The sequence below is a fragment of the Mercenaria mercenaria genome, chromosome 12 (genome assembly GCF_021730395.1).
Source record: "Mercenaria mercenaria strain notata chromosome 12, MADL_Memer_1, whole genome shotgun sequence".
Classification (NCBI taxonomy): domain Eukaryota; kingdom Metazoa; phylum Mollusca; class Bivalvia; order Venerida; family Veneridae; genus Mercenaria; species Mercenaria mercenaria.
In genome coordinates this window covers 77328952-77356231 of record NC_069372.1, presented here as the reverse complement: position 1 = coordinate 77356231, position 27280 = coordinate 77328952, and the positions used below count along the sequence as shown (strand labels likewise).

The 27280-nt window shown below is 34.9% G+C and overlaps 1 protein-coding gene across 1 annotated transcript in view; it reads right to left on the bottom strand.

Annotated features, from left to right (window-relative positions):
- Positions 1 to 25728, bottom strand: part of LOC128547464 (pre-mRNA-processing-splicing factor 8) — a 53017-nt gene extending 27289 nt beyond the window's left edge. Inside the window, exons 1-17 of the mRNA XM_053520375.1 lie at positions 25616 to 25728; positions 15566 to 15804; positions 14585 to 14753; positions 13985 to 14149; positions 13214 to 13429; positions 11775 to 11987; positions 11205 to 11330; positions 10542 to 10647; positions 9847 to 10157; positions 9094 to 9403; positions 8568 to 8702; positions 7972 to 8181; positions 7155 to 7271; positions 6648 to 6764; positions 5404 to 5493; positions 1923 to 2098; positions 177 to 291 (exon numbers count right to left, since the gene is read on the bottom strand). Coding sequence (XP_053376350.1) covers positions 177 to 291; positions 1923 to 2098; positions 5404 to 5493; positions 6648 to 6764; positions 7155 to 7271; positions 7972 to 8181; positions 8568 to 8702; positions 9094 to 9403; positions 9847 to 10157; positions 10542 to 10647; positions 11205 to 11330; positions 11775 to 11987; positions 13214 to 13429; positions 13985 to 14149; positions 14585 to 14753; positions 15566 to 15770 — 2781 coding nt within the window. The 5' untranslated portion in view covers positions 15771 to 15804; positions 25616 to 25728. The remainder of the gene's footprint in view (positions 1 to 176; positions 292 to 1922; positions 2099 to 5403; positions 5494 to 6647; positions 6765 to 7154; positions 7272 to 7971; positions 8182 to 8567; positions 8703 to 9093; positions 9404 to 9846; positions 10158 to 10541; positions 10648 to 11204; positions 11331 to 11774; positions 11988 to 13213; positions 13430 to 13984; positions 14150 to 14584; positions 14754 to 15565; positions 15805 to 25615) is intronic.
- Between the last annotated feature and the right edge of the window lie 1552 nt (positions 25729 to 27280).

The following is a 27280-nucleotide window of genomic DNA, read 5'->3' as shown; positions in this document are numbered from 1 at the left end:
TGATATTTAGACAGGCAGTCCGGTGGTTGACATGACGCTAATCAACTAACTATATGCAAGTACAAAAATAATAAAATTATTCTAATTTTACTCACAAGTAATATAAACATCTAATAATTTGTTCTTCATAAAACAGTTTTGGGTGACAACTTGTTACAACATAGTTATGCACTAACCTCTTTGAAAGCTCTCTGTGTAAGCAGATGACGTTTGATTCTGGACAAGGCCTCGTGAGGATTGTCATATGCCTGTTCTATCAGACCCAACTCTTCTCTCTGTGACTGGTTTAATCTGCAATATAACATCACATCTTAGTATCATTAAGGTATTAGATCACTTATAGAGAACCTCCTTTTTGAAGAGTATTCAATTCCTACCATAAACCTACTTTTACTGCAATTCTTAGGGGGGCGTAGGTTCAAGCCCTACTGGGACCAATTTTTTCCCCCTTATTTTCCTTTTTTTCTATTAAGTTTTTACTTCTTTCAAGACTTATTATTTACTTCTTGTAAAAAAATGGAAAAAGATGAATCTTATAAGTGATTTCTTGGTGTTCAAAGTGAATTTACTACTTAAACAGAAGGGGTAGAGTTACACATTTTAAAAATATTGAGTTACACGCGGTGAAAGTTCTCTATTTTACTTTCACTCTTCGATTATATATTGTGGAAGAAATTTAGGTAGGTTTTATGTCTGCACTAAGGTTATTTTTAAATGGAGTAAGCAAAATTCAAAAGAGAAACACAGCATTCGACCTTATTTTTTCAATGTCGAAGTATGAATTCTGTCTCATTAAATCCGTTTACTTGAGGCACCATAGAAAAAATGACATTGACATTTTCATTTTGTGTTTTATAATTGTTTACCAATAGTTTGATGTTTCTTTTATTAAAATTAATGGTAAAAAGAGTTCTCTGCAAATGTTTTGGATAGTGGCTATCACTTTGAAATTTGTCTCTACTTGAGCTTGAGGAGATACCGAAAGTTATACAAAATTTATAATAAACGGCAAGATAAAAGTTGTTTAAAAATTGCAAAATAGTGCAAAACACGGTTACCTTTAAGAATATACCAAGCAAAGGCCATTTTGAAAACATTACTATTAGTGATCTAATACCTTAAACAATCTGAACATGATATCCTAATATTCCAAATAGTCTGTGAGTTGGATAGCTTGACTTACATTTGTACTGCAGTGTATCGGGACTTTTGGCTCAGTATCATGATACTTTTCTTACCCAAGTACACAACTCTACAGCCTTCTTAAACTAGACTTTAGTCTTCCATTTAAAGTTCTACCAGTGTAATTTTAGCAATTAAAAGCAGAGCTTGTTCTGTGTCAACTATGTTTGGACAGAAATGACATAAAGGCAGTAAAATAGGGTTATTATAATTGTAGCTTGATCTGAGATGTTGTATTCGGCTCGAGTGGATAAGTGGATTTTGCCAGATAGGATCTCACAAGGCACACACACGCAGAGTGTGATCCATCCTTGCAAAATCCACGAGAGCTGAATACAAAATCCCAGATCTAGCTACTGATGTAATGACCCTTTTATTATATGCCTCTGTCATATAAACGACAGTGTCTACTTGTAGCAGTGAGCAAAATGCCCGACTTTATAGTGCTGCCTTACTGGAATATCATGGCATAGACACGTTACATGATACCCCACCCAGTCACATTTTACTGACACCGGACTGACCAGTTCTAGCACTATCCTCTTAATGTTAAGCACCAAGCAAGGAAGCTACTAGTACCATTTTTTACATCTTTGATAGACGCAAGCAGGGATTGAACCCACGGCCTTCCACACTCAAATTAGGCGCTCTACCACTAGGCTACGGAGGCGGTACACAATTTTACCTTGTATATAAAGATCTACCAAGAAAAAGTCACAAAACTTTCCCTAAATATTTACCTGCTCTTTACACTGTATGCTTCTTTCAGCCTCTCGAGAGCCAGGATGAGAAGTTTCGTGTCATGTTTGTATGACAGCGGAGGGAAAGGGATTGGTGAGAATCGTCTACTCTCCAGCCAATGGACAGTGGTTGTGTATATAGCCACACCCTCTTCTGGCGTAATGTAAGGACCATCCTAAAATCACAGAATTTTCTCTTGAATTTTCGACTAAGTTATTAAGTGTTTTTAAAATTTATATTTGTATAATGTATTATTCTAAGACAGATTTTTTACTACATGTAGGTGTTCAGTGAGATTTGTCAGCATTATTTAATCTGACCCGAAAGATGAACATCATTACACCGTACATTTAAATATTCTTTACCTGCAGCCTCTTAATTTATGATAAGGCCTAAAAAATATTCTTTGTTTCCGGTAACATGCTAAAGGGTAGGTAGGTCGGAATTTTTTTTTTTTTTTGGATTTTTTTTATTAAACGAGACTTTTCGGAAATTATTTTTGTGTCAAAACATGAATACAAATAAGGGGGTTATGCAATTACAGCATTAGTAAGTTGATTTCTAACATCACTGACCATGTTTAAAGCATAAAAAGTGCAGTTTTGCAACTTTTTGTTAAAAGTTGTAAAAATATTCTCCAAGGCCATGAAAACATTTAGGGTCGGGTCAAAAATTTAAGGTAGGTCGGGATACCAGAAACAAACAATTTTTTTTATGCCTAAGGATCTCATAGTTTACTTTCCATACCAGTTTATTATGGGGTAAAATGGGTCACAGGCAATTTTAGTTTTTGAAAATAAACATCATTTCAATTATGGCCCTATCTTCTGACATAATGTAAGGACCATGCTAAAATCACAGAATTTACCCTTCAATTTTCGACTAAGTTATTAAGTGTTTTTAAAACTTATATTAATTTTGTATAATGTATTATTCTAAGACAGATATATTACTGCATGTAGGTGTTCAGTAAGATTTGTCAGCATTATTTAATCTGACCCGAAAGATGAACATCATTACACCATACTGGTTGGGAACCATTTTCCGGACACATTTTCATATTTCGGATCCATTATTCCCTAAAAAAGTATTTGACATAAATGAAACCCACACTGCACAAACTTCAGCTCCTTCCAAGTCCGATGTTGTAATCAGCATCGCGTTGTGACATAAAATATGGGTTCCATGGGGCCTCAAATGGGATCACTAAAATAAGTTATTTTTACCGTCAGGTAAACCAGTATCCGGACAAATATTTTGACTGTGTTTTGTTTTTAATTTGATATCAAAATAAGTAATAAAACTATTTCTACACATTTCTTTATCATTCATCTCGTCAAAATTGCACATGAAACATAACCCGACGTTCAATAGCAGCTACGAAAGCGAACCGAGGTTGACTATAAAAAATTAGATTTCGTCTTATACGAATTCTTGATAGTTCCAATAGATATAGAATAAAATTAGTGCAAAAATCGACAGCCCTGCATCTTACGTAACCTTTAGCGTGAAATTAAAAGTAGAACATGTTATCAGCAAACAATCATTATGTAGTTTGATTATTTCTTCCCCACTTGATACCTCGGCATGTGTGAACTACTGCGCATGCGCAATGCTATCTTCATGCCCCGTTAAGACAGAAAGTTGTTTTGTAAACGCAGATGAGTTATCATCAAATACCCAAACATATACAGCCTAATAAAATAGTGGTTTGTTGTAGACATGAAGAACAAACATCTAAATGATCTAGATAAAACAATTACACAAATAACAAAGAAATAAAGCGGATATTACATGTGTCCGGAAACTGGTCCTGTCCGGAAACTAGTTCCCAACCAGTACATTTAAATATTTTTTACCTGCTGCCTCTTAACTTATGCTTAAGGCCTAAAAAAAAATTTTATTTCCAGTAACATGCTAAAAAAATTAGGGTATGTAGGTTGGAATTTTTGGATTTTTTTTTAATTAAGTGAGACTTTTTGGAAATTATTTTCGTGTCAAAACATCAATACAAATAAGGAGGTTATGCCTTTAGAGCATTAGTAAGTTGATTTCTAACATCACTGACCATGTTTAAAGCATAAAAAGTGCAGTTTTGCAACTTTTTGTTAAAAAGTTGTAAAAATAGTCTCCAAGGCCATGAAAACATTTAGGGTCGGGCCAAAAATTTAAGGTAGGTCGGGATACCAGAAACAAACAATTTTTTTTACACTACACCTAAGGATCTCATAGTTTACTTTCCATACCAGCTTATTATGGGGTAAAATGGGTCACAGGCAATTTTAACTTTTGAAAATAAACATCATTTCAATTATGGCCCTATCTTCTGACATAATGTAAAGACCATGCTAAAATCACAGAATTTACCCTTCGATTTTCAACTAAGTTATTAAGTGTTTTTAAAATTTATATTTGTATAATGTATTATTCTAAGACAAATTTTTTACTGCATGTAGGTGTTCAGTGAGATTTGTCAGCATTATTTAATCTGACCCGAAAGATGAACATCATTACACCGTACATTTAAATATTTTTTACCTGCTGCTTCTTTTGATTTTTGGTAGAGAACTGATAGCTCATTTTCCACACTAGCTTATTATGGGACAAAATGGGTCTAAGGCAGTTTTAGCATTTGAAAATAAACATTATTTCAATTAAGGTCCTGTCAGTGGTTATTTAAAGGGAAAAATAATATTTAGTCATATTAAGGCATTTGACTAATGGCAAATCTTAAACACAAATTTTGTTAACCTGACAAGAATTTTCAAGTACACTATAACAATAAACAATAGATCACAGAGTGATCTTGGTGCCCACCATAGAGTCATTTTTGAACGTTCCATATTTCAAGACTAGCTCAAAATCCTTATACTATAACTAATAATTAAACCTATACTCTAAACAAGAGGCACCATTAATGAGTTATATTCAATTATTATTTTTTTCTTATCATGGAAACGAATGCACATATAAATATTTATATTGTAACTAACAATTAAAGCCAAAGTTTGATTACTAAACAAGTTAATCATCAATCTGCTAGGGTAGTCCATTCACTGCAGAGGTGTAATAGGAAAATAATGAACAACTTGAACAACTTTATCTCATTAGTGTCTGCAGACTTTATGACCCTTCTACAGGTAAGGCCATAAAAAACCATAAAAAACCAATTAACTACTTGGAGGGCCACTAGATATAAAATTATATTAGAAATCAAAATAAACAATGGGCCATAACTCATTAAAAAATTGTTGAACCAGTCTGATTTTCAGGGAGACACAACTAGGGTACCAATACATCATTCTGACAAAGTTTGGTCAAAGTATGTTTGGTCAGTAGTTTCTGAGGAGATGTGATAACAAGAAATTGTTAACGGACGGACCACGGACGCAGAGTTATTTGAACAGCCCACCATCTGATGATGGTGGGCTAAAATACACTGTGAATAATATAAAATTGCACAAGTAACAAACAACATACCTTCAGATAGTTGTGTTGTCTTTCCTGTTCCGCCTTCAGATACAAACGGGTCAGTCTTCCAAGATTCTTTTTACACACTGTCTTGTCTACCTGTAAGTTACAAAAGTACCATAACATTTCCATTCATACATTCAAGATACATACAACGATTCTGACAAAGAACTGATGGAAGGGATATCCATAAAACATATCTTGTATTCACTTTTATGTACACAATATACTGTGAAATCATTAATATTCGTGGGGGACTAATTTTCGTGGATTTCATGGTTGAGTCAATCCACAAAATTTAATCCCAATGAACAAGTAGAATTCCCATTCATTTTATATTCAAAAATTGAAATCCACGAATTCATATCCCCACGAAAATACCGTTTTGACCAAAGCCACGAAATTTCATGCCCATGAAATCAAATGATTTTACAATAGCCAAAAATACATCATCTTCTATATTGCTCGTGGATGCAAAAATCAGAAGGTATAAAAGGGATAAACATAAGATTTTTGCAATATTTTCAAACTTTTCAATATTCAAACTGGTTTCAGTATTAGGCTATGATCATTTTGATACACCAGTGTGCCCAGTCTGCCAAGCTTCCCTGTTCGACCAATGACTAACAAGTTAAGTTCATTCTTTTTTAACTTGCTAAAAGATGGCCACTAAGAATCTATGTACTGTAACTTTCCAACCTGCTCTCTCTAACAAGCTGGTCCCAATTAGTACAATAACATGATGATGTTGATGATAATGATAAATGAATGAGCATGAAGATGATGATGATAAATGATGATATTTAAGGTAGTGGGGAGTGGCGACCAGTCACATGGTATATATCAGACCTTTTACAACAGCATCATTAACCAGTCTAATCCTGTTTCCTCCAAAACTTAATACACTTCCTTTTCTCAAATATTTTTGTACCTCTCACTCAAATAGTTAAAGTCTATCTTTACTGGTGCTACTTAGTATATTGTATAAAGAGAATGAAGGAAAACTGACTATCAAATGAAAAGCTTGAAGAAATTAAACATAAAAAGTTTAACAACACAGTCACTTTAAAAAATATTTATAAGATATGTCTCTATACTATAACTCATATAAGACTTACTAACCTATATGAAGGAGCTTTATCACTGAAACACTGAAATTTTCAAAGAAAAGACTTTCCAAAACCCCATAGAACAAATGCACCATGTACGAAGTTTCCCTAACCCTCAGAATACAAGTGCTTAGATATACATACTGTGGCCCCTCTCCTGATTCTCTCCCTGTTGTAGTGTGCCGTATTTGTCCACCAATCAGCCTTTGCCTTCACATAACGTAGAATCATGTTCTCTATAGGAATAGGTAATCCTGGTACCTGTATATGAACAACATATCACAGTAATTTTAATATTCAGATGGTCAAGTCATTCCCATGACCTAGATGATAACACCATTTCACCCTTCACTCAAGAAGGACTTTTACTCCGTCATGCCCAATGGCAGCATAAATACAAGTCTGTTTACTGTTACATGTAAAACTTCAGCTATATCAATTCAAGAAGGGGAAAATTTAAAGGAAGCTAAGAGAATAATAGTTTCATTTTAATGTTTAATTCCGACAATTTTAATGACTTATGGTATACATTAAATGAGATAAAATTTTACCATGCCTTGTTAAGTCATTTTCTTTATAGAGAGTAAACAAATGACGAATAAATGTAAGAGAGCTTAAAATACTGCTGCAAACAATACAGCTACTAAGTACCTTCCATGGAATGTTTGCCTTCCAGCATCTCCATGCCTCACTCAGATGTTGCAGAATAGTTCTCGCCTTGTTCTGTTTGATACCTTCTGGCATCATGTCCAGAATATCATGCATCACCTGTAACACAGAAGAACCAAATTACTGACATATTTCAAGAAGTTTCAGCTAAAGAAAGGAATCGTGGTAGCTTACAACAGACATTCTGAAGACTAGTTTGTACTGTTCTTTGTTGGGTTTAACATCACATCAGCATAACTGTATGTCATACTAAGACTCATACAACAACCTTCAAGCTCTAGGCATAATGAAAGAGATCTACATAAATGGAGCACAGATAGGAAGTCAGCTTAACTACTAACCTACAGCCACCGCAAAGACTCAAGTAACTGACAATTTCACACACATGTAACTAGCTACAGAAAAGCAGAATGTCATCAGAGAACTTTTACCTTCCTGTGGCAGAGAACATTTCAAAAGAATAGAGCAAGTGCACACAGAACCCTTTCACTCTAATCCCCTGATCTGCCTTGCCACTGACTTATAACAAAATAAGGATTAGTAGCAAAAAGTTCCCAATAAAGAGTTACTAGGTAGCACTTACCTTTCCAGTCCAAACTTCAATATTTTAGGAGACTGACAGTTCTCAAAGAAGCTACATTGATAAGTTTTACAAATTCAAAGAAACGTTTTGTTTTAAGGATAATAATCTATTCCAATTGTTTATGAGCCATGGTTCTTGTAATTTTAGTACTATTAATCAGTACTTTTTCTCCAAAATACATTATAAAAATTTCCTCAAATGAAATACAACACTCACTGCTGCTCTCAATTCCAGGTCGTAGTGCGACTCCACACGCTGTTTGGTTACTGTCTTTGCCACGCCTTTAGAGTGACGACCTTCGAACTGCCTAGACAGCAAGTTACCCAGCCATCTTTCCAGTAGGGGTGTGATCCCTCGCATAAAGAACAGCCATACACGCCAGCCTGGGGCCCAGATACCACATCCTGGACCTTTACCAACTGGACCCTGAAACACATACAATACTGCACTTATTTTTCTGAAATATATCCAAGGCAACAATTCTAAAAACATGTTAAAGTATTTCAATCAGAATTCAACAGTGTCTGAATTTATCCAGATTTAAAATACAGTAACTTTAATATAGAAACACACTATTTTGGGTATAGCCGTTAACCTAACCGGTGTTTCTGGATTCTGTGTCAGTACTAACATGTTCTCTACAATCTTCTGACAAACTTTCATGTGACCATCTGAGAATATATCAAGAGGTACGAAAGGTGTCGAAGACAACTGCTGTATTTAAAATTGAGCGAATATGACTTAATTTATCTTAATTTGCAATGCAATGCAATTAAATCATTTAACAAAGTGAAGAACAACTGTATACATACTGTGTTGAATCTGTAGTAAATCACATGTTTAAGATCTTTACACATTCTGATCTGTCTCATCAACTTGTATTTATATCTGTACATGCCAGTCAGCTGTCCAACATGGGCAAACACATACTGTAAACCATCCGCCAGCTGTAATATATATAATAAACATGCTATGTGTAACTAGATATTTTCTTATTAATCTTAAAGTAAATTGTCAAATATCTGCAAAGAAAATACAATATCATAGAAGTCAATGTGAAATAGATCTATCTTTTGTTTAATTTTTTTAACTTAGTTACTTCCAGTCCAGTAAAACCTGCATTTAATGAATATTCATTAAGGATTTTCAGTTTAACAAATATAACGAAGAGCTATTTACATTTAAAAGAATGCAAACAGTAAATTAATTTTTTTCTTTTATTATTTCCTATAATTTACTTTATGACAAACAGAATTTAAACACATAAAACCTTTTTGCAAGTTACAATATTTTTTTTTTTGATGAAGTGTAATTTCTTTCTATACTTCAAAAACCTACCTGAAAAGCATCAACATTTCCCAATCTATACTGCACAAAACTGTCCACCACCAATTTGGTCAATCTAAGCACCTCACGACACAGATGGAAAGCATTTCCGAACCTAGATTTCTTACGTTCCTTGGTTGTCAATGTCTTTACAGGCTTCAAATTAAAGTTATAATCCAGATGGAGGTAGTTGAGATTTTTACGATGAATGAGAAGGTTCAACATGTTGTAACCTTGGCGACACACCTGCAGACCAACCTCCACCCAGTCTAACTGTGTTGTCTGGAAAAACTTTGTTGCTTTGAATGACCTGAACAGATACCTGTACACAGTAAAGAGTAAAGGTTAAAGCATTCAAGTTTTATCTTTCAGCTGTTATCCTGTATCTATAAACCAAAGCATATTTTCTATATTCTGTACCGGTTATCAACTTGTTCTCTGTAACTTGGACATGGAGGACAAAGAACTTCAGACACAGTTGCATGTTATATTATCATGGAGAACATACACAAAACAGGATCAAACTTGCAAACTATTGATTTATAGTCTTGTGTTCTATCTACTCAGCTAACCTGAAGACTGAGTCTTTCACTTTCAGGCAATAATAGAAAAATATCTTTTCTTTCAACAAAAATATAAGTAAATATCTAGCTCTACTAAAAATTAATAGATTACAAATCTGTTTTTTTAAAAGAAAACTAATATTATAATGGATTACTGTCTGAAAGTTTCTCATTCAATTTTGAAGAGACGTTACATCCATACCTCTTTTTCTGTGATTTTGGTGGTCTATGTTTGAGGGCATTCAGGACATAATACTTGAGAAGTTTCTGGTATGAGACACGAACTTTCACTGGCATGCCCGATGGCGGATGCTCCCTGTACCACGACTTCACCAATGGCACATCTATAGCTCTCCTTGTACGGCCTGACCTTGTGTTGAAGGGTCTCGGAGCCCAGAGCAGGGCAATTCCATTTGCTGTGTTGTCTGTGTATAGTGGAGTGTCATGCATGAAAGGTTGAACATACTCCGGCAATTCAAACTCCTCATCATCATCTGGTAACGGATCTGTGCCCTGAAAGTAGTATTTAATTTAAGATTTTTGAAAAAATATTTTAATTTTAGAAAAGTTTGCCTCTTTAAACATTGTTAAAATAGATAAAATAATTCAAACTGGATAAATCAAGAACATACTGGAATCAGCTTCTATCCAATTTAGGTGTACAAATGTTTTTCTTTTCCATGTCCGTTTAGATACTTTTCACCTATTCACTTTATTGTGATAATTGTTTGTACTTTTGAATTGTACTAACTAGGATACAAAATACTGCTACATGAAAATTCAGGTAGCATTTATGTCTGTAAAGAACATGTATGCACTAGCACACCCAACCAAGAAGTGAGGAAAAATGAGTACTGATCTACTAAAAGTGTATCTACACGGAAAGATCTTATTTACCTTGCTTGTGTGTCTGTGAGATATGGGGTTGATGAGTGGATCAAAGTAGAAGGCAGGTAAATCTGGATCCTCTGTCTTAATGAATACAATGTTTGGCCAATGATACCTAAATAAAGTGATGATTATTTTGTTAATCAAATAGTAATACAGTAAGCAGCAAAAACAATTGAAGTACTTAGATCCTATCCTTAAGGAATCACTGGTGGTAACCATTCATTAATAAACTGATTTTTATTTATGCCCAGTCTCAGCTTTTTTTTCTATATTATCCTGATTAATGATATCAACTCCATTACTTCCTGTTTATTGAACACAAAGCACTACCTTAAGCAAAACCTTTTGCTTTGTTTGTTGAGTTTTAAGTCATACTAACACAATTTTATGTCATATGGTGACTTTTCCAGCTTTTGATGGAAGGAAGACACTAAGTGCCCCTCCATCTATATTCCTTCAGCTATGCATGCATCAGAGTAAAACCACCAGCCTTCCATAAGTCATTTATACAGGATACACTTGTAAACAAATTGTAAATCTTATTGTTCAATTATATTTACTTAATTAGCATTTACTCTAATTTTACTCATGATTTTCAGCAAATGCAGATTAAAGCATAAAGATGTTGTACATGTAATATTAAGTTTCTACACAAATGGGTGTACTTACCATGAGAGATGGACCTGGAAAGGTAAGTTGTTGTACAGGTATGGAAAGGCAATTCTGTACTCTGTCCTCACTGGCTGTCGGATGATAATCTTGTTGATATCATTAAACTCATTCCAGTCTTCATCCCTTAAACAGGCAGTATAATACACAGATCAATTTAGATTTTTGTTTTTGTCGAGTTTTACAAATTAACATAATGACAACACAATTACCACCTTTTGATAATGGAGGATTGGAATACGCTAGCTGCCCAAGCCAGACATCACTTCAGGCATAGGGAGGCATCTGGGTAGAACCACCTACCTTGATGACTTCCTTACATGAAAGACTTCTACATCCCAAGTGAGGTTTTAGACCCAGGAAAGGTGAGAGGAAAGTGACTTATCATTTGCAGCCAGCAACCACCACTCTTCAACAGGGACCCCCTCAATTCTAATGTGTGGAAATTTCAGCAATGGGCAATTCTCAATAAACACACTATTTCAATAATTTTATCTAAACTTTACATGAAGCATACGAGATACACCAAAGTCCTACAAAGAAGTTACAGGTATGACAGAATGTACTTACTGCATTTCTTTATCTTTGACAAGAGGCTCAAACTTTGGACCTCCAGGGATGGCCATGTTCAATGCCTTAGCTGTGAAGAAAGACTTCAGATCAAACAGGTAGAAATAATTTTGATCGACCAGATCAGTGAGAAGCTGGTTTCCAAGACGATACAAGACTGACATGATTGGCAATGACAAGTTCCATTTCCTGTATGTACTTCCATTTACACACCTGTAATATCAATGTATTAACTATTTATTAATTTGTAATATTTCAAATACCTTTGGGAAGCAAGAAAAAACAAATCATTAAACTGAGAAACAATTCAATATTCAAGAAAGAAAGATGTAGGTAACCGATATCTTTGTCATGAAGTTTCTGGTTATTTAAAATAAAAAAAATATCTTAAGATTGATAAACAAACATCAAAAAGCTTCTATTCTACTGAATCATTAACAGATTTTCTGAATACACTTCAAGCTTTTAACATTTGAAAATGAAAATTTTAAGTACCCGACAATACACAGATAGAATAAAAACATTCACTTTAACATGCATCACATTACTACTAGTTCTTATATTACACAGATGGTAGAAACTGCGACTGAAGTAGATGCTTTTATAGAAAAGCACATGTCTCCATCTAAGAATAGTACCAATAGGTGTTGTAGATATAGTGAACTATATTTTGCTGTGCTGCATTGCACGTTGACATGTGTTTGTTTGGTGTTGACATCTCTGACGTCACTATGTTCATTTTGACGATATACGTAACTTGAAATAAAGAACACAAGAAGACACAATGCTGTAGTCACTTACTACACCACTTATCCGATAGGCAAAGTCAATAGGGGACAGGAGAAAAAATCAAATAGACACTGATGGTTGTTGGCTTAGTGACTGACATGCAATAGGGATAATCTACTCGGCAACTCTAATCATCCCATGAATTTTAAATGTTCTGGGTGAAATGGCTCTGGATTGGAAACAGTTTTCCATGTTCTGGCCCCTGTGACCTTGACCTTTGACTGACCTCAAAATCAAGAGAGGCCATCTACTCTGTATTTCCAGTAAGTTTCAACATCCTGGGTCAAGTGGTTCTCAAGTTACTGATAGGAAAGAGTTTTCCATATTTAGACCCCTATGATCTTGACCTTTGATGGAGTGACACCAAAAACAACAGGGCTCATTTACTCTGTAAGTCCCCTAGTAGGGGGTAAGATCATATGCACATGCACACTTGTTAGAAATTAGTACAACACCAAATTGGCAATCCTTTTAGCTTATCTTGTTTAGAATATAAATGAAATACACTTCTTAGATGTGTCTCATTATTTTCTTACAGTCAGTCTACACCATAAGTTTATATCAATGCATCAAAATTCCAAGCAATGATTTCAACCAACTTCAAAATAACTATTTCGGATAAAACATTTCATGAATTTTAAGCATCATACTTTGTATCTACAAGTGGTTTATGATCGTAGAACCAGTCTTGGACAGATTTATCCTCCTCTGGATCTAGTTCAATCTGGATCGCCTCCAAGGGTTCAACATCAAGGATGTTGTCAGCATAATCAAGAGGCGGCTCTTCATCGTCAAATGGTGGAAAACGCATACGTTTGAAGTGACGTCTGTCTCGTTTTTCTCGACGCATCATAATCCACATCGTACTACAAAGAGAAAAAGAGATGCTTTTAAATCAAATCTGAAAGATAAAAATACAATTTTCCATGTTCATTTTGATACTGTTTTTCATTATATTTTCATTAAACAAGAATATATTAGACAAGTATGTAACTTCTGACAGCTTCTTTAGTATGACCATCAGGATGAAGACTTCACATGAAAGTCCCATTTGCCAATCTTCAGCAGAGCATCAGCAAAAGAAATATGTCAATTAAAGAACATGAATCAGAGAAGAATACATATTTCATGAAAATCAAGATTCAATATATACACAAAACTGCAACTTTTACTAACTCAACATTTATTTCCTCAAGAATTAAAAGGCATACCAATGCAAACTTTCAAGTGAAGGGACAAACAACGAGTAACATTGACAAATTGACATGCATATTTATAATAAAATACAAGAAATTTATAACATCAACATTTTACTTTGAAACATCAAATTTTTATCTTTGCTTCATTACTCAGAACTCCATTTTTTAAAATTTTATATGGTAATGCACACCATGAGTCTGCAGCGAAAAAATTAAAGTTACCCCCACTGTGCAATGTAGACTGGCTCAATGACCCATGGAATTTCATTGACAAATGATATAGCTCCAGTTATATGATAGAGAACCTTCACATCTCGAATCTGTTCCCAGGGCATTGGCATATTTTCGAGAAGCTTCAACACTGCATGGGGCATATACTTTAAAGCACTGAAATATAACAGATTTATATCATTTCAAAAGATTTTTTTTAAATCTTCAAAATAAGAAACATGGAATGTTTATATGAATACATAATTGTCCAACATCTTGCTTCCTATTTTTAAGTGAGTATATAGTAATACCTTCAGTTAATGCACAAGCCAGTTGTTAAAATTAAAGATCTGGAACTGTTTAGTGTTTGACTTTGTTTGAAAGGATTCTTTATACAGAACATGTATCTTTGCTGTTCAAAGCACCTACACTAACATTATGGTGAGACAAAATATTCAAGTTTTGTTTTCCCTTTTATCAGGTTTAAAAAGCTTTCTGCATTACTTTGAGTTTGCGTATAAGTCAATTTCAGAGATGGCAAAAAGGCAAACATCAACATCACTGATTTCTCAAACAGATTATCTTTTAATAAAATGTCAACAGTGTTATTACCCGAGATAAACACGTTTATCGTGTCTGAATTTTCTGTTTGTCATATCCCCATGGTCTCGGATAATCTTTCTGACATGTTCTGGAGGCATATCTTCTTTCTGAGCATCAACAAACCCAAATTTCCTCTTCTCGCTGTATCTCTTTGACTGTAACTGTTGCCATTTTCTTGCTGAAAAAACAAGTTCAATACGTCTAATATTTGCTTAAAGATGAACCTTGGCCCTGGACAGACCCAAAAACAGGACAATGGATGTTATCTAGATTACTTCACATAAAATTTTGCATCTGACAACAGACTTAGTTCAGACAATACAGCATCTTGTTCTATCAATAATTAAAGAATGACATGCAATTATATGTTCAACCCTTAAGCCATTCATTTTTTTGACACATTCACAAATTTCTGCTATCGTCAGCAAAAATTAAATTCTTGGAATCAATGATGGAGTAACCACATTGCTATTATCATGGTTATATACAATCTTCTAAGCAGTATATCTGCCATGTTGATTGTTCTGTGTTGTTGTGGCTGAAACAGACAGGGATACATCCCTTTGGTTGCTCTGCTGATAAAGGCTGAGGCTTTTAGACTTTAGCATCATATTCCTTAATATTTACTAACAAATCCTACTAATGAAAACTAAAAACAAGGAGCTGCGTTCAATAAACGCTTGATGCCCCCAGTGGCATCCTTGTCGATACAAAGCAATCTAAGTCCAAAACAAGGTCAAGTTCAAACTGAGGTCAGGTGATGTCTGAAGATGAGGAATGGTCCGGGTTACACCTGCATAAGTATCAAGTCATTCTAGTAAGGGGTATTGATGCTAGACTAAACGGTCCCATTTGGTTAACCTCGTACGGATAGACTGGCAACCGAACGAACGGACAGGACAATCACTATATGCCTCCCGCATCAGTAGATGCCGGGGGCATAAAAATATCTTTGCAAAAAAACTACATTGGATTTTTATCTTTTCATACCTTTATCCTGCAGTTTTTCCTCTGACATGTAATCTGGTACTTTTGGCTGCTGCTGAACTTGTTGTGGTTGTTGGGGAGGGACACTTGTATTCATCTGCTGCATTGCAGTTGGTGCTCCAGACACCTGCATCAGGGGCTGTATCATCTGGACCTGCCCAAGAATGATGGGCTGTCCCCCAGGCCCTATCACATAGTTGTAAGCCATGGTTAAGGCTTACTTAACAAATAAACCAATCTCCCTGAAAAAGTACAACAGTAAAATTCAAAACCTTATTAGAATGTCATACACAGAAATTAATTTTATAACTGAAAACCAAATTTTGAAAGGGAAGTATCGGATTGTATCCCATTCCTAAAAGAAAATCTATTAATATCCATTTGACTTTTCTTCTTCATGGGTTTTGGCTCCCAACATTTAAACTGTTAACAAGTCTATTATTTCATGTTATCAATCCGTCATTTTGGTTTTGTATAATCTTAAATTATATATATGTTGGCGTGCGGAAATATCGTGCCATTCGTGGTGTGGCCCAGATATAGTTGGACAATTACGAAAACATTACTATTTTCATTAAGAAGATTTTAACTTTTATCATTCATTATCATTTAACATATAACTGTCCACCTATAACTGAATGCTCACATATAATACCAAGTAGAATGAAAATGGTATTTCCCCACACCACCATTAATAAAGAATATGGCAGGCATGAAAAATCACTATTTTAAGTGAAATAAGTAAGTTTACAACATCATTTATGCATGTCTTAACATATATTTGAGCCTCTTAAATACTTCTGTAATCCTAGCCTATCCTCATTGGGTTGTCTGAGAATACACAACTTCCGTAATGCTAGAATCGAAGGCTTGGATTACGGTACTGTAATTCCTAGACACTGCCATTTAAATATGCCTCCAATCAGAGTGACTGTAAGAGTTAGTTATAAACAAGCAAAATCGACGAATTGGTATCCCCCGCCAAAAGGGTTTGTGGTGAGGAACGGCAAAACAGTATATATCCAGCAATAAGTTAGGCCAAAAAAAAAAATATGTATGTTTCCTGTGACATGCCGGAAAAAAATAGGGTAGGTAGGTCGATTTTTTCATTTTTTTTTTTTTTTTTTTTTTTTTTTTTTTTTAGAATACACATCTTTACAGTAGTGGAATTCCCTTGTCTTTGCTTTTGGCTATTGTCTTATCAATACATATATGTCTGTACTAGATGGCAGATGCTATACACTTTAAATACACTGCTTTTTATATACCCTTTTGGCTTTTAGTCAAATTTTTAAATACATGCTGTCAGAATATTTCAACAGATGCACCTTTGGTTTTCCATTGGTTCAAGCCTAGCTTAAACTCATGATTTTTTATGGCAAGGCAGGGGTGTAATTTTTTTTCCACACCACCTGCCCTGCAGGACTACTAACCACTAAAATCTGCTTGCCCTTAGTGAACAGTCACTTGCCCTTATAATTGACATGTTTAATATTGTCACTTTTATGAAAGGAGTATTATACTATAAGTAAATTTCAAATGTAACACTCTGTAGACAAATACTATTCTCTTATACCCTACATTTCCTTTTTAAGGTGGCATATTTGTTCTTCTTAAACTTCCTTTTTACAGCAGACATTTTTATTTTTCTTTCCTGTATTTTTATCAGCAGCACCAGCCAGTTGCTCTCCAAAATAACCGTAGCGATAGTAATAATAATTAAAGTCTATCCCCTCCCTTATTTTCCTAAACTATTAGGACAGCATAAAATATTTAGTTATTTTCATTTTCTCAAGACTTATTTCCCGAAAATAATTATTTTGAAAAGTGTCCCCAAAATATGGACATAATTATCATCATCCACACACCCTTTGTGAAAGCGAAAAAAAAAACAATTATCGGAAATTATTCTGTTTATAAGCTAAGTAATTGGCCTTGTTTTCATCATTAATTAACACCCTCCAAAGAGCTAAAAGAAGTGTGTCGGTATCATGGCATCTGAAGTGAAGATCAAAGCGGTATATTTGCCCGAGATTGTCATGGCATTACGTCATGTTTTCGCGCCATGTGAAACATCAATGTTTGATCGTACCGCCTCGCTTCTTTAAATTGTTGAGAAGAAATCAATAAAAAAGTTTCTTCTTTATTTTTTTTTAAAGCGAAAACTGACAGGTAAATGTGTCAAACAATTATACCGGGTATCCTACCTCTGTGACCTGTTTGCCCTCAAAGAATTTACTTTATTGTTACATTATTGTTAGAGAAGAATATCTTACAAAGTGTCGTGTCAAAAATAATACTTGTACGAAAAGATTCATTTAAAACTTAATTAAAAACCACAACAACATCATACTGCGTTATTCTAAAGCCACATTTCTATTTACATTCACGAGGTCACGTAACCTATTCTGCCGCGCTAACAGAAATCTGTTTGCGAAAAATCGTTTTACTCCATGTATTTAAATTGCTGCCGCTTTTTCATTATTTAAGATTTTTTAAATCTGTTTTTTATACTTTCTGTTCAAACGTCTGAATTTTATGACAATAGTATGTATCATTTATTTACTTTAAGAAAGAAACAAGTAATTAAGATCGCGCTGTTTGAAATGTTACAAGTGATTACATGAAAATTCGGCCGTTTTTATAGAATTTTGCCTACATTTTTGTCAATGTCTTATTAAAATTAATATAGAATTCAAACTGTATTACTTCTCAAGCGGTGTTGAAAATTTGAAGCGATTATATTAAAAAATGAATGCACTACGCGCGTTTTTTGTGTTCGTGTCGATAAACAAAAGTAACGGCGAGATTAGATATTACGATAGGTCGCACGTGCTCGTGGAATGGAAAATTACCGGCACGACGTTTTGATATCCTTATGATTCGCAGGTTAATTCCAGTCAACCCAGGTATTTTTTCGTGATATAATTTCAGAATTTGGTAAAGTTACGACGTAAAAACCACTCGCCCGATCGGTCGAGTATACAGCGAAGTCCACTCGTCCAAAGAGCTATAAAAAAAATATTTCTTTGACTCGTCCTATCCAGAATTTAACTCGTCAATGTACGATGGAGGTGAATATAGAACTGTCAGATCCTTCACAAGAAACTGTCTGTCGACTTGTTCAAAAAGCCCGGCGAATGTACATCGATCCGATGTTCCTAAATGAGAGCATATATTTTTTTTGTACCCGCAAATTTTCGTCTGAAAAAAAGTTTAGGGTCGGGGGCTAAAATTAGGGTCGGTCGGGTCACCGGAAACATACATATTTTTTTTTTACGCCTTAAGGATAGTAATAAGAGGCAAATAATTTCATTAGTCAAAATCAATTTAACAGAAATGAATGCTTTTTTTTTGGTGGGGGAGGGGGGAGGGGAGCAAGGGTGACTGGGTGAGAGTATAAAACATCATATATTGATGGAAAATTAAAAATGATGATATTCAAATAGTACTGGATTTTCAGTGCTGTCAACAGAATATGTGAGGAATTCTGCAATAGTTAAAAAATTCTATTTTTATTATACTATTTTTGCAACTTTCCCATAGAATTTTGATGTTCTTCAGAACTGTACATATTTTTCTTTAAGATGATATTCGCAATAGTACTGGATTTTCAGTGCTGTCAGCAGAATACATGAGGAATTATTTTGTCAAAAAATTCACTCCATTTACAAAATATTTCGGCTATGTCAGCTATGGCTGCCGGCTTCGTATGGTAAATATTTTTCGTGCAGTGAATAGTGGAACCAGCTGGTTCCCACAATCACTATGGGATGTTTATTTATCGTACGAAGCCGGAAGCTACAGCTGACGTAGTCGAAAGATTTTGTAAATGGAGCAAAATTTTTCACTATTGTAATATTTCTGGCGTCTTTTGTTGACAGCAAGATCATGATCATCATCGTGAAGAAAAATATATATTGCATTAAAGAACACCAAAATTTTATATGGAAGGTTGCATATAAGTAAACATGAGGTGATTTTTCAAGGTTGGTGTACGAGAATTTTCTGGCGAATATTTGTATCTCGTGTAATTTTAGGCAGTGGCTACGATTACGGTACCGTAATCCTAGCCTCCGATTCTAGGATTACGGAAGTTCCGTATTCCTAGACAATCCTATGAAGATAGGCTAGGATTACAGATGTAACAGGCATCAAGTATATGTTAGAACATGCATAGATGATGTTGTAAACTTACTTATTTCACTTAGAACAGCGATTTTTCATGCCTGTCGTACAAACGGGTGTTGATTTCGCCCGACTGACATTCTATTTGCACGGAAATCTAAAGCGACAGGCAAAATCAAATCATAAAATTAAAATTTTTTTTTTTTCATCCTTTTGAGCTATCATTAAGAATATAACCCACGTTTGTCTGTCAGTTTTAAAAAAAGAAAAACATTTAGTATGGATTTGGAAAGAAAAACTTATAAATATGGGTGTTGATTTTGCTTTTTTTTCGTGGAAAACTCGAGTGACAAACAAACTAATCTCATAAAATGTTAAGTAAAGATTTTTTTTAATTTAACATTAACCCTCATATTTCTATAATATTTCCCCACTGCCATTAATATATTGTTTAAGTTTATACAAATCCAAAATGGCGGATCGATAACACGAAATACACGTAACATGGTAGGCATGAAAAAATCGCTATTTTCAGTAAAATGTGTAAGTTTAAAGCATCATTTATGCATGTCCTTTCCGTAATCCTAGCTTATCCTCGTAGGGTTGTTTAGGAATACGGAACTTCTTTAATCCTAGAACCGGAGGCTAGGATTACGGTACTGTAATTGTAGTCACTGCCGTAATTTTAAGCTAGGGGATAAAGGCCGGTATTTCAGTTCTTGCCCAGGCCTCGACCTTAGCGGTGGACCGTTGGACCGACGCAACCAAAATATCGGCAGGTCCACTAACTATCAAAAGTTGGGTAGACCGACGGTCAACCAATTTTCAGTCACGGTCTGCAAATAAAATAAAACCCTTAAAAGTAAAAAAATAGGAGGGAAAATCATACCCATATCGGCGAATTCACAAAACGAAAGTTGATTTTGTCTTAAGTACGGCATTCTACCGTTATAAGCATTGGCGAGTTAAAGTCAGGAGAGCACGAATGGACTACTCCACCGAGTGGTTTTTACATCGTAACTTTACCAAATTGAGAAATTACATCAGGCAAAATTACCTGGATTGACTGGAATTTACCCGCGAATCGTAAAAATATCAAAACGTCATGCTGGTAATTTTCCATTCCACAAGCACGTGCGCCCTATCGTAATGTCTAATTTACATCGCGGTTACTTTTGACACAAAAAACGCGCGTAGTGCATTCATTTTTTAATATAATCGCTTTAAATTTTCAACACCGCTTGAGAACTAATACAGTTTGAATTCTATAACAATTTTAATAAGATATCGCAGCATGCCCATTCACGCACTGCAGTACGTGAATCACGTACAAAATATCAAATGCACGCATAAAAATCACTTGTTGGGGGTACATGCACGCAGAGATTCGGAACTCTAGTTCAGCTGCAATATCGCTGTTTATTTCATCGCGCACTTGCCAATTGTTTGGTATGGTCTAAAACGCAGATCCGGTCCAAGAACGTTATAATTTCGTTTCCATCACCGAATTCTCGGCGTAATTGTCAGCTGTATAGAGGGGTTTGGTAAATGTTTTAGTCGGACGTCATACGGGTCGTGTGCAAAAAAAGAATGGATACGAAACGCAAAAAGGCATTTTAGCTTTAATAAACTCAGCAAAAGGTTAACAGTATTTTATTTTTCGATATTTAACTGCAATTTTGATACACATTGCATATCTGTAATAGTTTGGCCATTTATTATTGATGGACGAATTTTACCAGTCTTCAGTTGACTGTATGTTATTTCGGACGAATCGTGTTCCGTTCACGAAATTGGGAATACATGAACCTTGCTGAAAAATTATTTATATTTAGTATAATATAGGGAGGGGTGTTTTGATTCAGAATTTCCTATCTTAACTTTGGAAAAACATTTTACTTTTTCTAAAATTATCTCATCTGTTATACCCTTCCCACGAGAGTTCTGTATGAAGAAAACAACAACAAAAAACAAACACAAAAAACATGTAATATACAAATTTCAGTAGTTAAATAGAAAATTTTCAGATCTGCCATGTAGTGTACCCCCAAATTTTGAAGTGTACCCCTATTTTGCAAAAGCAGGGGGTACATGTACCCTCAACTTTAAAAATGAGTGGGCATGCTGTATCGACAGGAATGTACGCAAAATTCTTTAAAAACGATCAAATTTTCATATAATGTTTTGTAAAATTTCAAACAGCGCGATCTTGATTATTTATTTCTTTCTTTAAGTAAATAAACGGTACATACTATGGTAATAAAATTCAGACTTTTGACCAGAAAGTACAAAAAAACACAATAAAAAACCAATAAATAATGAAAAAGCGGCAGCAATTTAAATACATGGAGTAAAACGATTTTTGGCAAACAGATTTCTGTTAGCGCGGCAGAATAGCTTACGTGACCTAATAAACGTAAATAGAAATGTGGTATAAAATAAAGCAGTATGAGGTCGTTGCGGTTTTTAATAAGTTTTAAATGATTCTTGTACATGTATGTTTTGACACAACACTTTGTTAGATATTCTTCTCAAAAAATAATGTAAATTTCTTGAGGGCAAATAGGTCACAGAGGTAGGACATCCACTATCATCGTTCACGGTTTGACACATTTACATGTCAGTTTATTCAGGATATTGCACATTCGCTTTTAAGTAAAGAAAAAACTTTTTTACTGATTTCTTCTCAACAATTAAAGGAATCAAGAATACGATCAGACAGTGATGTGTCACATGGCGCGAAAACATGACGTAATGCCATGACAATCTCGGGGAAACTATACCGCTTTGATCTCCGCTTCAGATGCCACGAATAACCGACACACTTCTTTTAGCTCTTTGAGGGGGTGTTAATTGAAAATGAAAACAAGGCCAATTACTTAGTTTATCATCAGAATAATTACCGATAATTAATTGTTGATGTTTTCTTTTTTCACTTTCAACACGGGTCGGGAGGATGATGATTATTGTGTCCATATTTTGGGACACTTTTCAAAATAATTATTTTCGGGATAACAGATTGCTACAGTCTTCCATTTTTAATTATTTTAGAAATAAGTCCTGTTTCTTTGAGTCATATGTAGTTATGACGTCAACAACATCACAATTTATGTGATAGAATTGGAGGTCCACTAAAGTCTGAGCAGGTCTACTAGATTTTAGCAGTTGGTGGACCTGCTGGCAACTGCTGAAAAAAGTTAAGGTCGAGGCCTGTTGCCAGTAACAGATATAAGTTTCAAGAGTTTTAAAATTAGTTCAAAATAATAAGTTTAACATTGTTTGAGTGATTATAGTATAAAATGATGATAAAATATATAAAGGTGCGTAGTGGGCTGGAGGGGGTGGGGGTTCCAGACCCAGTGTCTGTGAGATTTATGACATAATTTATGGACGCCACAATCACAGACTAAAAGTAGGGTGCTGCGTCACTTTAGTTATCCTAATTTTTGGTATGCATAATTACCCACTGCCAAGAAAGTAAAACAGCTAGTCTGGTTTTCAATAATTTTCGGACAAAACACGAAGCGTTATCGTTTAGTTTATAACTTTTAATTGTATCTACATCTACATGATACTTCCAACAATCATTAACGATTATGACTGGAAGGCGCTTGTCAGGGCAGTGTTAAAAATGAGAAAACTCATTAGGTGCAAAGAATAAAAATTACTACAGGTGCTAAGTTAAAAAACATAGTGAAGGAAGTTACTGCAGATGTACAGTGGCCAGCCGCTCAGCAAATATGTTGAGGCTGGGGCTGGACTGTACATATTGGGGAAGGCCATTCCATAGTCTGATTGTACGGGGGAAGAAGGAATTCATGTGGTATTGAGTACGGGACTGTGAAATTAGGTAGTTCAGGTTTCTGGTCGGAGTTAGATGGTTATGGTCGACGCATACATGATTTGTTCGGATTTTGTAAAAATAGATGAGAGAAGATTGTATGCGCCGTTGTTCTAAAGTTTGCCAGTTTAGGGTGTTAATCATCTGGGTTACACTGCTTGTATAGTTATAGTCGTTAAAGATAAACCGTGCAGCTGATCTTTGCACTTTTTCGACTTTGTATGAGAGGGACTTTTGCCAGGGGTGCCAGATGGATGAGCAATACTCAAGTTGTGGACGGACATAGGTGTTATAGGCTTTCTCTTTGACCTTTTTGTTTGTTGTCTGAACATTTCTTTTGATGAATTTAAGAGAGTTGTTTGCTTTAGAGGAAATAGTATTAATATGTTCAGACCAGTTTAAGTCTTTAGTTAGTGTAACACCTAAGTATTTAGCGGTATCGGTAGATTTCAGTTCCTTGTCATGCAGGGTGTAAGGAAACATGACAGGGTTTCGTTTGCGAGTAATTCTCAGCACCTCACACTTGTCTGGATTGAATTCCATTGACCAGTCCTGTTCCCACTTTTCAAGGGCATACAAATCTTTTTGTAGTGTTTGGGCATCAGATGAGGACTCGACTGTAAGGTATACTATGGTATCATCTGCAAACAGTCTTGCCTTACTTCTAATAGAATCTGGTAGGTCATTAATGTAAGCCAGAAAGAGACAGGACCCTAGGACGGATCCCTGAGGGACACCGGACAGGACAGGCAGGGTGTCAGAAGTGCAGCCGTCTACAACTACTCTTTGGGTTCGACCCTTCAGAAATGACTTTATCCACTGTGATACCAGAGGGTGGACACCCAGCTCATTAAGTTTAAATATCAATTTATTGTGATCAACCTTGTCGAATGCTTTACTAAAATCCATTACTATTACATCTGTTTGTTGACCTTGCTCAAGGTTGTCGTAAACTTCTTGTGTAAAGCTGATCAGTTGTGATTCACAGCTATGCTTAGATCTGAAGCCATGCTGGTACTGGCTTAAGAGGTCATTTTTGTCAAAATGTGTCATGATGTTGGAGACTAGAATGTGTTCCAATAATTTGGAAGCTATGCAGGTGAGAGATATTGGCCTGTAGTTACTGGCCTTGGATTTCGGGCCTTTCTTATAAACAGGGGCGACAACTGCACTTCTCCAATCTGGCGGGACACAGCCAGTTTCCAGGGATGACCTAAATATAATTGTAAGGATGGGCGCTATCTCGTGGTGTAGCTCTTTTAGAACTCTTGGTGAGAGTTCATCTGGGCCAGAGGCTTTGTTTGGAGAGAGCCCCTGCAGGAGTTTATCAACACCCTCTTCTGTAACAGAGATCATGGGCATGTTGGGTGCTGAAGTGTTTGTAGTAACTTTTTTGCAGAGTTGCTTCAAACTGAGTGGTTGTGGTTTTGAGAAGACCGACTCAAATTGCCTATTTAGTATATTGGCCTTGGTGGCAGGGTCAGTATATGTTAGACCCTCATGCTTAAGAGGTGCTACACCACAATTTTCTGTTTTCTTATGTTTTATGAAGGAATAGAATTTCTTATTTTTACCTGGTTGTGAATCGTCCATGAATATGACTGATTCTAGGTAAGACCAGTATGAGTTCCTTAGCTGTTTTTGGATGCTATATTTAAGGGCTTTGAAGGTGTTACTTTTACATGGGGATTGGTTGGATTTCCTCAATTTAGTGTACATTTTATCACGCTTGCGGATTTGCCTAAGGATCTTGGGAGTTAACCATGGGAGGTCGCAGCGTGTCTTAGTAGTTTTAGTTGGAATGTGTAGAGAACTAAGTCGATTGAGTTCATCTTTGAACAGATTCCAATCTGAGGCGGGGTCAGAGTGGTCAGAATCAGCGAATTTCTTTCCAAACTCTGATAGGTCCCTTTTGAAATCATCCCAATTTGCTTTGTTAAAGCATTTTATTGACCTTTTGGGTTGGAGGGGACGGCCTATTGATCTAATAAAACATGCCAAGTTCTTAACAAAACACTCGTGTTTCCAGAGCACATGTATTAGCATACTGAGTGTTTGTATCAATGTTTTCAGGGTGTATTTACCAAGCAATCGGGTATTTTTCTCCGCAATACGTTTACCCATGCGGCGAAAATGGCGACAAAATTTCGTTTAGTTTACGTAAGTCACGTGATAGGTAGGTTGATCCTAATCCCCGTACCGTACCCGTACCGTACATCCGTATTCGGATAAACACCGAACAGGACTGGCAAATACCGAACATGAGCGATTATTATTTTATTTAAGCAATATTTTATGTTTTTATTATTTGAATTGATTACTTATGCTAAAAAACTAGTGCATACCAAAAATATTAAAAATCCAAACATAAGTATGCTTTTAATTTATATAAATTAAAACTGGCGATCTGATTCATGTGAAACTTGTGAACAGACTTGTAAATACAAAACATGAGTGATTATTACTCTATTAAAGTAATAGAAAGAGCACTGGAACTAGAGGATAAACGATTTGTACGAGGGGGCGTAGCTCCTGAGTATAAATCGTTTACCCGAGATTTTTAATGTTCTTTCTGTTTTGTATCATAGCCATCCATATATGGTAGTTGTAGGCGTTACAAATTAAGTGTTCACTTAAAATTTCTATTTTTGTTTGAAAACAAAATAAAACAAAGCTGACATATGAAATATTTAATTAGGATTAAATTGATCACGTTATAACCAATATTGTTTTCAATGATAATAACAAGACATACTGTTAAGTATCCAACAGCATAATCATTATCAATATTCAACATAACGACACACTTGGTGTTTTCTAAATAAATATCTATACGAAACACCACAATAAATAAATATACAATGATTCTGATACCAGAAAATAATTAAACATAGATCTAATTGAAAAATCACATACTATATCAAGTGTCTTTGTAGATCTATTATTACAAACTATTAAACCTCGGGTATTAGCATAAATGTTAAACTTTAAAGACAAAAACACTTTAACTAGGGATTCAATCCTTAAGGGAGGGTGGGAGAAAAGAAATTTTGACGTGATCAAACTAATAGAAAAAAAAACAGAATGAAGCGCCAAATCCAGAGAAATCTATATATTTACCTATGAACAACCTATCAAAATAGGGATTACAATAATCTTAATAACCAATCAATTTAAAATTTAAATAATCCATTGACCAACCAAATAAATTGGCACAACAATAAGAACTACTTGATTGTGAAAGGAGAACATTTTTTTTTGTTCGACATAATTAATCGATTTTACTGTAAACAATAAAATACGCTAAATTAAGTGTTCACTTAAAATTTCTATTTTTGTTTGAAAACAAAATAAAACAAAGCTGATATATGAAATATTTAATTAGGATTAAATTGATCACGTTATAACCAATATCGTTTCAATGATAATAACAAGACATACTGTTAAGTATCCAACAGCATAATCATTATCAATATTCAATAGAATGCCACCCAGAGGCCAAAAAAAAAATGAACAAATAAAACATACAATATAACACATGATTAAATGACAACTGAGTCAAAATTTATGAAACAGAAGTGTCTATTCATAAATGTTGGCAAAACACAACACACAAGAAATCCAGAAATAAATCTGTCAATAGCATATGAACACTGTCTTTTTCTAGGAAAACGTCAAATACCATTTTCTCTAGAAATTTCTCCAAAGTATAACATACTACTTTGTAGAGAAATGAACTTCCTCTGATA